Source organism: Merops nubicus, unplaced genomic scaffold, assembly GCF_000691845.1.
Source record: "Merops nubicus isolate BGI_N331 unplaced genomic scaffold, ASM69184v1 scaffold7883, whole genome shotgun sequence".
NCBI lineage: Eukaryota > Metazoa > Chordata > Aves > Coraciiformes > Meropidae > Merops > Merops nubicus.
Genome location: NW_008599514.1, coordinates 39,818 through 53,100, shown reverse-complemented (window position 1 = coordinate 53,100; position 13,283 = coordinate 39,818). Strand labels below are relative to the sequence as shown.

The following is a 13,283-nucleotide window of genomic DNA, read 5'->3' as shown; positions in this document are numbered from 1 at the left end:
TCACTGTTTCTAAAAGGCTCTCCCAGTACAGAATTTGTAATACATTCTTCCTGCTGTGTCACCTACTCTGTCAGCTCCAGACAGGACACAAGGAAATCCAGTCCATGCACATCACTGATGGTGCTGCTCTGTGTTTTACCTTTTATTTGCACAAATACTGAATAAACTGCCAGTTTTGCTGTACCATTCAGTTCACTATTTTCTGGTTTTATGCAATAGCAATAAACTCTTATATTTAAAGACTGAAGTGTTTAATTATTTTACTATTTAATGCTGAAAGTTGTGTTTTCATAAATGTCTTTTGCATTTGTATGTTTTGTCTAAGAACATTCTGAATGTTTCTCTCCTCACAATACAATAGCAGCCTGTGAAGTAGAACACATTTTTTTCCCTTTTTAAGAGTAGGAAACCAAAATGCTGCTTTACAACAAAGCAGTTTTAATTTAGAGTTAAGCTACTAGCTGAAAAAAGCAACAAATAAAAAGCATTTACCTTCACTGGTTCTTGTGTTACTAGGGGTTGGTTATCAATAGCTCCTGGTTTCTGAGGATTAAGCTGTAGCAAAGTATTCCCATTGGTTCCAAGAAAACACTGGTTATTATTGTCTGAAGTGTTATGCTGCCTAGCAAAACATACATCAGACCCTGGTGTGCCAGGGTAAAGAGTATCTGTAACAGAATAGAAGAGAAAAAAAAAAAAATTCAGTTCATGACTCCATAAACCATAAATGAATGAAACTTTTGTATCCTTTTCTTGGTTATTTTTAAAAAGGTTGTTGAAGGAGTTTGATATCCTTCATACTTCAGTAAAAAGTACAACTCTTCCACACTACAGACTGACCAGCACACTATTACTCTCAGAAAAGGTAAAGAAGTGGGTATATCAGATCCAAACACCAAGGCAGATACTTCACACAAATACTGGTTTGAAAACAGCCTAAGCAGGTTTGCATCACCAAAGACATTCAGCTTTTGCTTGTTGTCTGCATGGTTGAAGATCAAACTCCCAAAAATCTTAAACACCAAACTCAATATATATGATAATAATGCCTTCTTTTTATTCTTTTTCTTCTTGAAAAGGCAAAGGGTTTTATTGTTATAGAACCTGCTTTGGTTATGCAGAACACTAAATCTAAATTTCAGGTTAAAAAAAAAAAAAAAATAAATCTTTAACCTAAAACCTGTCTCTCTTTGTCTATCTCCCTTAACACCCACCCCAAAAATTATGACAGTAATTTAAACTGAAGTTACAATTTTAAGATACAGTTTTAAAAATAACAGATGCAACATTCAGCTGTCTCATGAGAAAAAAACCCCAACATATCACATCCTCACAAGAACTGACTAGAAATCATCACTCAAATCTCTTCTTTCTCAAGATGGCTCCTAGAATCTGCATAAACTCATTTAGACCACACGCCCTGTAAAACTATGTATACCTTCCTAATTATTTTTCCTGCTTCTTTCCTCTTTGTATAGTATCTGAGATCATCCTACTGCAAGACATTGTACAATGCCAACCACGTAGGAGCCAGAAACAACTTAATGTGAAGAGGGGAAAAAAAATCCACCCAGGAAATAAATGATAGGACAAAATCAATCTTGAAAACAATTCTGGAAACTAATTATAGCATAAAAGATGAATTGCTGTTTAAACAAAACTGTTTGTTTATCCACCACGGACTAAAATAATCCTAGTAATTCACCAACATCCACATGTAGGCCACTCCTGCAACCTAAACTGACTTATCCCCTCACCTGGAGGAAGCCATGCACTATGTATTTTTCTCAAAACCTGTTCTATATTAAACCTCCAAGGAAATAAGATGTTATGCTTACTGCTGCTAGTAGTCTCTGAGGCTTCTGATGCAGTAGAAATATTATCTGAAAACTTTTCTTCTGTTGCACTGAAGTAATTAAGACCTCCCATTTTGTCTTCTCCCTGTTCTGAAGTATTGGCTGCAGCAGCTATGAGTGAATTCTTACCTCCACTCAAGACAGACGAAGGCTCTATCACAACAGGGTTTGCATCCTAAAATTGGCAGGCAAGTGGGAAAGTTAATTATACACCAATATAAAATTAACATGAGTTAAAACAATTACCAGAATTCACAGCTAGGTGACCGCTTCTGCATATTGCAACAAGCTTTACAGAAAAAAAACACTTTCTGTATCTACTGATGAAAACCTGCAGGAACAGCCAAAATCATTCAATCAAATAAACTCATCTGCTCAATATAAAAATTGTGAAATACCAGAATTATTTTCTCTATCTAGATACATAAAGCTACAACCATTTTAGACAGCTATAATTACAAATTATAACTGCTTGAAATTTGTCCTTGTTGAATTTCAAAAGGTTAAATGAGAATAGCAAGCACAAGAACAACAAAAAAACCCACATTATTTCCTCAAACCTGTAACACTTTCCTTTTCCCTAACTTTGTTTTGAAATAAAGTTTCTTTGTTTCCTTTGGAGCAACAGAACCTGGTTCACACTTAGGCAAGATAAAGGTGGAGGAAAAAAACTTGCATCCCCCCCAAAAGCATAAATTGCCTGCCCAGTACAGAAAAGATGTGAGAAGAATCCTACCCAGTTTATAGCACTAGTCAAAACAAGAAAGGGTAATAAATGAAAAAAAAAAAAAAAAAGGAAATTAACTGAGATATACAGAGAAAAAATAAATCCATGCAATGACCATCACTAACAGTGGGGAAAGGATGTATCCTGTTTTATGTTGTCCCCTATTTATCACATCACTAAACACAGTATCTCGTCTAATAACAAAACAGTGCAGTAAAGCTAAAAGTATAAAAATCAGACTGAAAAGCATGTTGGAAATGCAGCACTCATGTACAGAGTTTCAGGGAAATTCTGAGCATCCCCTCTGCTCCAGAGGCAGAGTGACTAATGGCACTGGGCTATTATGCAAAGGATTAGGTATGAAATCATGTGCACATCTGAGTACTTAGACCATGACAAGGATCACACTACCTACCAGTTCAGGCATTTAAGCCATCATTTGTCCAATTCATTGTGCACACAGAATAACTAATTACATGGCTAATGCACACATTGCAGTTGTCCGATTTTTCAGTTCTTTTAATAAAAGAACTGAAATACCTGTATGATTACTTATCAGTATATAAAACTCTTTTGAGAACTAGTTTTGTTTCACTTGTGTAACCTGCAAAGAATATTTATCTCCATCTCACTTAAATTTAATAAAATTTAATTTTATTAAATATGCTTTCTGTTCTGAAATTCATAGAGATATCTTAACTTCAACATTTTAGTTGGAGGGTACTAAAGAGAACCCTGTAACTCTAAGGTTCTAGTAGGACTCCTTTGATTACCATCAGGTGCTGAACTACTTTTTATCATAGCTTATAAATCAAATCATAGCAATTCCCTCTTTTATTTGCCCAGAAAATGCACACTGTATATTTGTGGCCCAAGGAAAGTCAAAACCAAACTGGGTAGCTTTACTATCAAATTAATCAAAAGAATTAAGGGAAGTACTATTGTGTGAGTAAGCTTTTATTCTAAAAATATTTTGGCATGCAGGAATGATGAAACAAAGTACAGAAAGAGAGGAGTTTAATGAAATGATAGTGAAAAGCTCACCATGTGACAATGATTCAGCAAAACAATTATTTTCCACTAAGACACAGGAGATGCTCAATTTCAAGCATTATTGGTTAGACAGTCATCTGCTCCACACTCTTTTTTTCAGAAATAGAAAGAAATCACTAAATTCAGTATACATTATTCTTATACTTACGTATTTGACATATTCTTTCCACTGGTGCCACCATGGCATTGCAATAAGAAACCAGTTGTGCCCTGGCTGAAGGCCATACCTACTTTCTCTTTCTAACCAGCCTCTGCACGGAAGAATGAACAACATGACATGTTAAAAGAGGAAAATTAAAGTCTTTCTTTAGAAAATATTAAAAGTTGATTCTGAAACCCATTTAAGATTCTGAGCACTACACACACCTAATAATCTGTCCTTCCTCCTCTGGAGTGGCAGGTCGTAGCCCCAGAACTATATGACACACCTGGAAAAGAAAGTCATTCTTGTTAAGAACTACACCACTATAGAATAAGCATAAAGTAAATGGAAGAAAAGAACAACTCTAATGGAGCTTTTCAGAGAATTCTTTTTAATTATATAGCAAGATAACTTCAAATTGAACAAATCACTAAAAAGAGGTATTTTAAGCTATAAGATTCACAACCTGCTCTCACTGTTAAGACAAAAGATAACAAGAACATCAAATGCCCCAAGACAAATGAAGGTGAACAGAAAATGAATTTTTGTTATATGCAGTTCTGAAGCAGAGGTTATGAGAGATCACAGTAACTGACATGGATCAGAAACACAAAAAGTTAGGATGTCTTTATGTACTGGAGAGAGGGGATGAGGAACTGGGAGAATGCAAGCTGGTGGAATAGGCTAAGCTAAAGGTAAAAAAAAATCAAACCAAAATAAAATGGAAAGGGTAAAAATGGGGAGAAGTGGTTATATAAGGGTCTGAAAGGAAAACAAGCACATGAAGAGACCGGGGGGAAGCTGAAAGCAGTCCAACCAACCAGTTACTACCAAAAATGTTCTTAAAATTCTAAAACATTCTCTGAATGTCTGATGCTTTTCATTTTTCTCTTTTCCTCCTTTTGAAATGAACACAGAAGGAAAAGGCACCATCCCCTAGCTGGCTGCTTGACTGGGGTGGGGTTTTATTCCCAGCACCAGACAGCACTCCCAGCTGGCTAACACTTTCCTCCTCTCTTCCTAGTAGAGGTCCTGGCTGCAGCAAGGTCTCTGGCCAGGCTCCCCCAGCAGCTCCCAGGGGCAGGGCCCTGGGCAGGGAGTGATGAGCTCTGCACCACTGTTCCCCAGGGCAGGCAGGAGGGTCAGCTGCCTCCTCTTCCAGACAGGCTTCAAATTGGTTGCTACTCATAACATGATTTATAGTCTTTTCCTTATGTCTCTTTTGAGGCCATCAATTTGCATCACAGCTGGAGATTTCTAATGACTGGTGAGATATCTTATTTAGATTTATATTACAGTATGAGTGAGTATTTCACATTCTGAATAAAACAAAGGCCATTAGCTGCTGGAAAGCAACAGATTTTCCAGCACACACAGCACAGCTGGCTCTGATATTTCTTTTTAAAACTCATGTAACACTGTGCTAGCATGAGATTCTTCATATAAACCAACCCCTCTGCCAACAAACCCATTTGTTGACAAGCTTTCCAGTGTGCTTCACTCAGACCCTTCAGCTTTTCTGTCTGCAGATGAGACACACAGGCTCATGACAGCTCAAATAAATGCCCAGACAAATCAATGGCAGACTCTGCCCTGTGTGAGCAAGCTGTTGAGCCTGCAGCTGGAGATGAGAGTGCCTCAGATTATAAAGTTAACAAAGGAAACAAAAAAAAAAATCTAAAAGGAAAATGTAGCAACTGACACGAGAAAAAAAATATTGTAAACGAGGCCTCCAATGAGCAATGTGTAAATGGTGTGTCATCATCAGGACAGACATTCAATGCTCTTTCAGTCTACCTGACCATTGCATAGATATTTGTTAGATCATCAATACTAAGTCATGACAGGACTGCTAGACAGTCTAAAAATAAAAGACAGCCCTTCTTGAGAAGGTTGCCATGTAAACAAAATCTGATGCAATTAGAGATGAAAAATTTGCAGAACTTTCTGATTACATCCATGCCAGCTGTGGTGGAGCTGATGGCCTCAGAATACTCTCTACTCAGTCACCCTGAAGGTCCTGGAACAGTATAGTTCAAAACAGAAGTTGTAAAGCAGTCTCAGGTGATAAACAGGAGAAGCAGCAGCATGCTATTCAGGTAGCCTCTCACAACTGCTTTTTAAAAAAGCTACACAGCTCCTCTCTAATGAAATACTTTTCTGCTACAATCTGACCCTGCAGCAGATTAAGATTCACTGGTAAGATGAGAATGGAGCCTAGTGGTTCCCCCTGGCCCTTCCTGGAAGAACTGAGACTGTCATACAAGGCTGGAGGTGAATGCTAAATTAGGGCAAAACTTCAAGGTTCCATTAGGATTATTATTACACTCAAAGTATCAGCCTCTACAGAAAACAGGTAAGGAACAAACTGCAGTGTGTGAACATGCTCTCAGGGGGCTATTTGCTGCACAAAGTGAGCCAGTGTTAAAATATGAATAGCTGAAGGATTTATAAAAATCTAATTCAAGTTCAATTGAAAATAAATTCAGTACATGCTGAAAAAAATGTAACAGCTGATACACTTGAAATTTCCTTTCCATTTTATAAATGGTATGCTATGTTCACCTTAACAAATCATGCTTTAGGCATTTCCATACACTGAAAAGAACTACAATCAAACAGAGAATCATTCTGTCAAGGTATTGCACGATTGCAAAACCACATAACTTACTGCAGCAGACAGAGCTGTAAGGATGTTGGCCAACCATTGATGCTGCACTTCGCAGCCACACAAAAATCTCTTGAGTTAGTTACTGTAATTTTCAAGCTGAAATGTCCTCTAAACATACCTGGAAAAGCAGATTCAAAAATTCATTGGCAAGTGCACTCTTCACACTCCATATCTGGTAGTCCTCCAGAGTGAGGTGTCCAAGCTTAAAGGGAGAAGGAAAGGGGAAGAAAACATCAAACCATTAACCTGCTACTACTAAAATGCTCACTGAATGTGTCACACAAGGCATGACAAAGCCAACGACTTGATAAAAATCTAGCATCTACAACTCTGGTAATAAAACTTTATGCAATGAAAGAAGAAAAATCCAGTGTTAGCATAACATATGCAACCTAGAGGATCAGAAAGCTTTGAGAGTACAGAGGACAAACTATGTACAGCATGTAAACTTTGCTTCTGCTCTCCATCATTTTGTTTTAGGATTTGTGCTCAACTGCAATAGTCAAACTTTCTAAAACCATGAAAGCAGCAGAAGCAGCATGTGACTGGTCAGGGCAATCACATTATAGGAAACAAAACAACACTAAGATGATGCAAGACTTTGATCATCCAAATAAGCTCTGCATATACAGATAATTGCATCCATTCAGAAACCCACCATATTCCTCTGTGGGTTGGGAAAAACTCTTTGTGATCACTAAGTGCTTATGATCTTGCCTTACAACACAAGATTTACTAATTCTTAATCACTTGCAGGGTTACAGTAGCATAACACTGACCAATGTCAGAAGATCTTCTGGTTTTCAAGAACTCAGTGACAGGATCAGAATAGAAAGAATTTCTTCTCTTGCAGTATGATTCATAGGCATTTTTACAGAAATGGCAGTTATTCTGCCTCTTCTCACAGACCATTTTCTCCAGAGTTCACACAGGTCAAAGCTAACTTATGAAAAGAGGTTAAGTAATTTATGTAATTACTGCACCATCCTCTTTCCAGCACTGCATTAATGATGCCACTATGAAAGATATTCTGAAGACTTGGCCTCCTTTTTTAACTCTTTGTGGAAACAAAGACTGCTATGTACTTGCTTATAAACTACCCTTTTAAATAACAGAAACACTAAAAACCTCAAAGGATGAAAGAGCTCAGTGAGGCCATATTTTCTACTGCTTTGGTAATGAAAGAACTACAATAAAATATTTGCCCACCACTTTTTGCTGGAGTACAAGCAGGCAAGACAACCATTCAAAGAAGTAATTAAGCATTCCTAGACATTCTTTATAGTTTTTCTTAAGTAATTATAGTTTCCAGACACTCTTCCTCATTAATGAGGCAAAGGATGAAATAATGGAAACAACTTCCCCTATATTGTTTGCAAATGATAGTGCCTACCTCAAAAAAGCAAGAACATACATAAAGATTTACACACAGCTCACTACAAAGCACAACATAAACTACTAAGACTTTTCTGTGTGTCACAACAGTCATGACAGATGCCTCCACAGCTTCACTGATACTCAGCTTGGAAACAATAGCATCCTATCCAGTTCAGTGGTTGTATATAATATTATTGCAAACAAATTAGTTTGATAACGATCACACGTAAGTTACCACTGAATTAATACAGTTCTGTTCCAGCACAGGAGGATAATGTGTCTTTACGTCACATAAAATGTAAGATACATTAAACCACTACTCCTTTTTTCATAGGATCATTTTTAACATGAAACAAAAGAACAGTTTCTCCAGAACAGAAGTCAAGCATCAGATTTAAAACTGATATTAATTATACACAGCAAAGGCTTGCAAACAGTATATGCTTCAAATTCATTTCATCCGCTTATGTATTTTTGGTTTAGTTTCATATATAAAAATGGCTTATAAAATTCAAACATGTTCTTTCTCTCACAGAATAATGTGGAAAATTGTAATGGAAACCTGACATTTCTTGAAAGCAATTCTTTTATTGACATCTCTGCTTTAAAGAAAGCACAAGATTTTACTTTCTTATAAATAAACTGAAGATAGCAGGGTATAAAAATGACAAGGAAAGAAGAACAAATTCCTACCTTTGTGGTATCATGCATGTTCAAAATATCTTCTACTATTTCAGACAAATCCATATCCAATTCCTTAGCAAACAAAAGGATTAGAAAACAGAGTTAAAATCTCACAGCACTCTCCAGAGTTGCATGTGCTCAGAATAAAAATGTAACTATGAGAATTGTTGATGATGCCTCTATGGAATTCACACCCAAGTGCTTCCAGACAGTTGTACTTTTATACCTAAGCTTTCTTTCTATGAAACAGCATGTGTTACAGTCAAAGTGTTCTGCTTTGGTTAATGGCAGGTCAAAGACATGCAAGGAAAAATACATCCAGTTATCAATACTCCTTGGCTAAGGTAGTTCCAGTATTTCACTGAAAACACATTCACACAACGTTCACATTCCTACTTCAAGAAACAGACAGCAATGAATGAAATACCAGCTGTAACTTACAGGTATTTTATCAGTGCGATTATCCTTCCAGACCTCTAAAAGTGCAACCACCATCTCTCTAAGCTCAGTGCGAGACAAAACACCATCCCGGTCAACGTCAAAAACCTTGAAGCAAACTGAGATAAAAGGAAATTACTCTTCTCTGTTAGAGCTATTCAACAACTCTTTTTTTTTTCCCTTTGCAGAATATAAGTTTGCAGAGTCACAAGAACATGATTTAGTGCTGACAGCTCTGATGAGGCAGGATGCATGTGTGGTGGTGAGGAAATGGAGCAGCTGTGTTTAATAAACTGAAATCGAGATTCCTGCAATTCTGTGCTGTGTTTTCTGATGTGACAGAGCAGGCAGCATATGTGCATCCAGAAATTTCCAGTGAATGACAGCTTTCAAGTTGCAGCAATATGGCTTTGGAAGAGTATGGAACAAAAGGTATTTCAAACCACGAGAGCCTTGCAGGGAGTCAGCTGAAAACTGGACAGTAAATATGCCAGAACATGCTATTTACCACGAGACAATCAAATAGCACATTTGTTTTCTATTAGATATAATGAACAGATAAGTGTTCACACTTTCTATATTGAGATATACACTTCTGCATCAGAATGCAGAACACTGCAAAATAACTTCTGAAATAGTTTTTTGGTGGTTTGTGTTTTGATTTTTTTTTCTTCCCCCAAACAGGTTGATAATTTATATGAAGCTATGGATAAGTTATAGAATACACAGAACTACATTTAATCATCCTTTATAAAAGGAAGCCTTGGTATTTAAAATGCCTTTAATTTTTTAACTTCTAAAGTCTGTCACTCTTCACAGACACACACTTGTTCAGTGGGAAAAATTTCTAAAAAGGTGGAACAACTAAACTTCATGGCTCAAATTGAAGAACTTCTCTAAAATAAATAACATTTCACATACTTACACTTCTGTCTTTCTGCCAAGGGTCCCCTGCAACATGCTGAGAGCCCACAGGAAATTTCTTTAAAATCTATATGATTGTCTCGGTTTTCATCAAAAGCATTAAACAAACCTGCAAACCACAAAAGCATCTCCTGTTACAGCATCTGGCTGAAACGACTCAGAATTGTACTTAGCATTTACAGGAAGGGTTACTGATTAACGTTTGCAAGAAGTAGGAACATTTATGATTACAACTAAGTCTTACTAAGTGTAATAAAGATCATTAAGCACCACTAACACCAGTTTACAAGTGAATTAGATCACTCATGTATGGCTAGAAAAATCTTGGGGCAGGGTGGGGAGAGAATCAAGAACTCCACACAGTAACCTTATTCTCACAGCTTGTAATGCCCGAGCTACAGAGTGTACACCTACACCAGTACTGTCAGGGTACTGACACCAAAGCTGAAGGACCAAAACAGCAAAGGTACTAGATGCCAAATGCTTTGGCTTTTCCAAAGTGCCTCATAGAAACTCCTGTGAAAAAAACACTGAATACCACTACAAATTTGTCTCTAAGTCAGGAGTTTTCATTACCAGCCTTCAAAGGACTTAAGAGCTGTGTTCATTCAGCACATAAACTTTTTATCTCATGATTTATTTTTTTTTTTGTGACAAGGACTCAGTGGCACCATCTATAGAAGACATATACAATGCCCAGAAACCATTCAAGTTTCCTCATAGTAGCTGTGTACATTTCTAACAGTAAGTAGTTAAAACACACTGATAAGCAAAAGGACATAGGGATATATCCCTATTGAATTGAACACAAGTTCTGGTGTTTTAACAACTTGCATCTGCTGCAGATGAATTTCCCATTTTCTACTTACTGCTGCCACTTATCAGCAAGCTGACCATTTGGAGATAAAAAATCGTCACTTTAGGACTGCAGGCAGAAACTAGCATGGACACAGAATGTTACTTTATGTCCTTATGTGTGCAGCAAATGGCAATTAGACAACTGCAGCCTCCAGTTATTACCAGAGTGGCTTCAACTTGAAAGACAGGCTTGGTTATTAATGTCTGCATTGCAACACACAAATCTCCTGACCAAGTCTTCTGAACAAAGTCTTCCTTAGCTTGCACTCTTAGAGAAGACTGCTTCATGGACTGCACAGTGTAACTTCTGACTTGCATGCTGAATTGTCATTGAATAGATGAAACCCATGCTTGGCATTTTTAGAATGCTGTTCTATCTCATTCAGGGACACAAGTCTATTTTGTCATTACAGAATCTTAAGGAACCCAATGAAAAATTCTAAGCAACTACAGGATAGATTATACATAAAGTTTGACATATTTGCTGACAACTAATAAGAATGCAACACCAAAGCATCACTTCCTCCACCACTCCAAGTTTTCCAACAAACAGAGATTTCTCAGGTATCTTTTCCCCTCTCCAAACATTCAGAACTCAGTGGAATGAATCTCTGTAATTTACACTTAAAATACATTTTAAAACAGGCCCACTTTTAAATCCCTGAAACTTGTATCTCAGTGGACAGTCAGGTACTGAACACCACAGCAACACCACTCCCTCACACGTTTGATCGCCGTTCCCTACCTTCACTCAGAGATGGATGAATAGGAGGGGAAACTAAGGGGGCAAATGTTTCTAAATCAAAACGTCCAGTTCTTGATTGAGCTTTTAGCAGCCAGTATCGTTTTTCGAGATCAATGATGTCGGATTCTTCCACTGTATAATCAACAAAAATAAAAGAAATTCTTGGTAATATCTAGACCATGTTAGAATTCAGCATCAAATAAAAACACAGCATTACTCTGTCACAAACAGAAATGATGTTAATTTCTTTTACACTTGATTCCTGTATATAAAAATTAAAAATACAAGCAGAAGAGAAATAAAGGTCCGATTTTCCTTCTTTAGCTACAGAATCATCTTACATATTCACCTTCTAGGGTTTCAACATCAATAACATATCATCACAAGTGTTCACAAATACAGAAATGAACTTTCCCCACTGCAAAAGGCTCCAGAAATCTCCTATTTTCACATATTTCTTAGTGAACTGAACAGGTAAATTACATGTGCAGTATCTTATCTTCTGGTATTTAAATCCTCTGAAAGGACACAATATAGCACTTGAAAAAACCAACAAAACAACAACAGAACTTTTATGGAAAAGAAAATTTGTGTTTGACTCTACTTGAAAAATGCCTATTCAAAATTTTTAGCCTTCTTAAACAGCAATAAGGCTAAATTTTAATGTGACATTTAAACACTGCCACAGCATTATTTTTTTCCAAATATAGTTTGTTTCACTTTATTATTTATACTATAGAAGCACTTAGAAACCTATACAACATTGGGCAGTGATTATACAAACCTAGAAGATGTTTTACTTGGAGGAGCTTGTAAGGTATTTTAAAGAAGAGGAAAAATCCAAAACCTCCAAACCAACAATGAGTAAACAAGGTGCTAGGCAAGGGGGAATAAAAATAGCCAGAGGAAGAACTTGTGTATTCTTTCAAAACTTTATATACAAATGCCGTCCTCCTTACATTTTATCTTTAAAATTGAATATGTATATATATAAAAATACTAAATTTCTGCTCAGCAGTACTTTTAACCCTTTTACATACACAAGTGTGTCACAACACCGCTTTAGGTCAGTGCAAATTAATTGGTTCTCATCTAGATATGTAATGACAGAGCTGTCTATATTAAGAACCACTACGTGTGATCTCATTCCCAGATGGTTCTGAGTCTTTAAACCCACGCCAGCTTTCTAATAGGTTTAACTTGAGCTATTTGGCCTGGTTTAGCCTACAGAAACAATAATAATCCTGTAAGGCTTAAGAAAAGAAGAGACCCAAAAAAAGTTACATGATAAATAGAAGTTTTATTGGTTTATTTTCCTATTTCTGCCATTAGCAGTAGTAATTTAATGATATTTGTAACTTAGATAACCTACAATAAGCACAAAGTATTTGCAACTACCCAGCAGGAACATCATAATGCATCAAAAACTGAGCAGTACCTTACCCTCACTGGCAGAAGGTTTTGAAAAAAATTAACAAAATATCTGTGTGTTTTTGTTAAAAGTATTTTGCATTTTAACAAAAATATCTGAAGTAGAGTTAGGAGGAGAGGAAGGGGTTTGTATCTTCCTGGGAAATATTTTTTACACAGTCTAACTAGAGAAGTAACATCAGTGAGAACACGTCCTCCTTTTCCTCATACACTCACTACAACCACTAGATAGAGCATGTACTAGCACACACAGCACCCACCAAAAGCTGCAGTTCCAGGGTCACATCCTAACATATCTTCTGGCTGAAAAGAGAGTTTACCTTCCCCCTTAACCCTGGGCATGTGCTGCAGCATCCTCACTTGCATCATCATCAGCT

General features: G+C 36.8%; 1 protein-coding gene across 1 annotated transcript in view; it reads right to left on the bottom strand.

Annotated features, from left to right (window-relative positions):
- Window positions 1-13,283, bottom strand: part of USP32 (ubiquitin specific peptidase 32) — a gene marked incomplete at its 5' end in the record, with an annotated part of 52,646 nt that overhangs the window by 19,426 nt on the left and 19,937 nt on the right. The window contains 9 exons of the mRNA XM_008937399.1: window positions 493-668; window positions 1,839-2,031; window positions 3,785-3,887; window positions 4,003-4,064; window positions 6,568-6,651; window positions 8,520-8,582; window positions 8,952-9,067; window positions 9,874-9,981; window positions 11,476-11,607. Coding sequence (XP_008935647.1) covers window positions 493-668; window positions 1,839-2,031; window positions 3,785-3,887; window positions 4,003-4,064; window positions 6,568-6,651; window positions 8,520-8,582; window positions 8,952-9,067; window positions 9,874-9,981; window positions 11,476-11,607 — 1,037 coding nt within the window. The remainder of the gene's footprint in view (window positions 1-492; window positions 669-1,838; window positions 2,032-3,784; window positions 3,888-4,002; window positions 4,065-6,567; window positions 6,652-8,519; window positions 8,583-8,951; window positions 9,068-9,873; window positions 9,982-11,475; window positions 11,608-13,283) is intronic.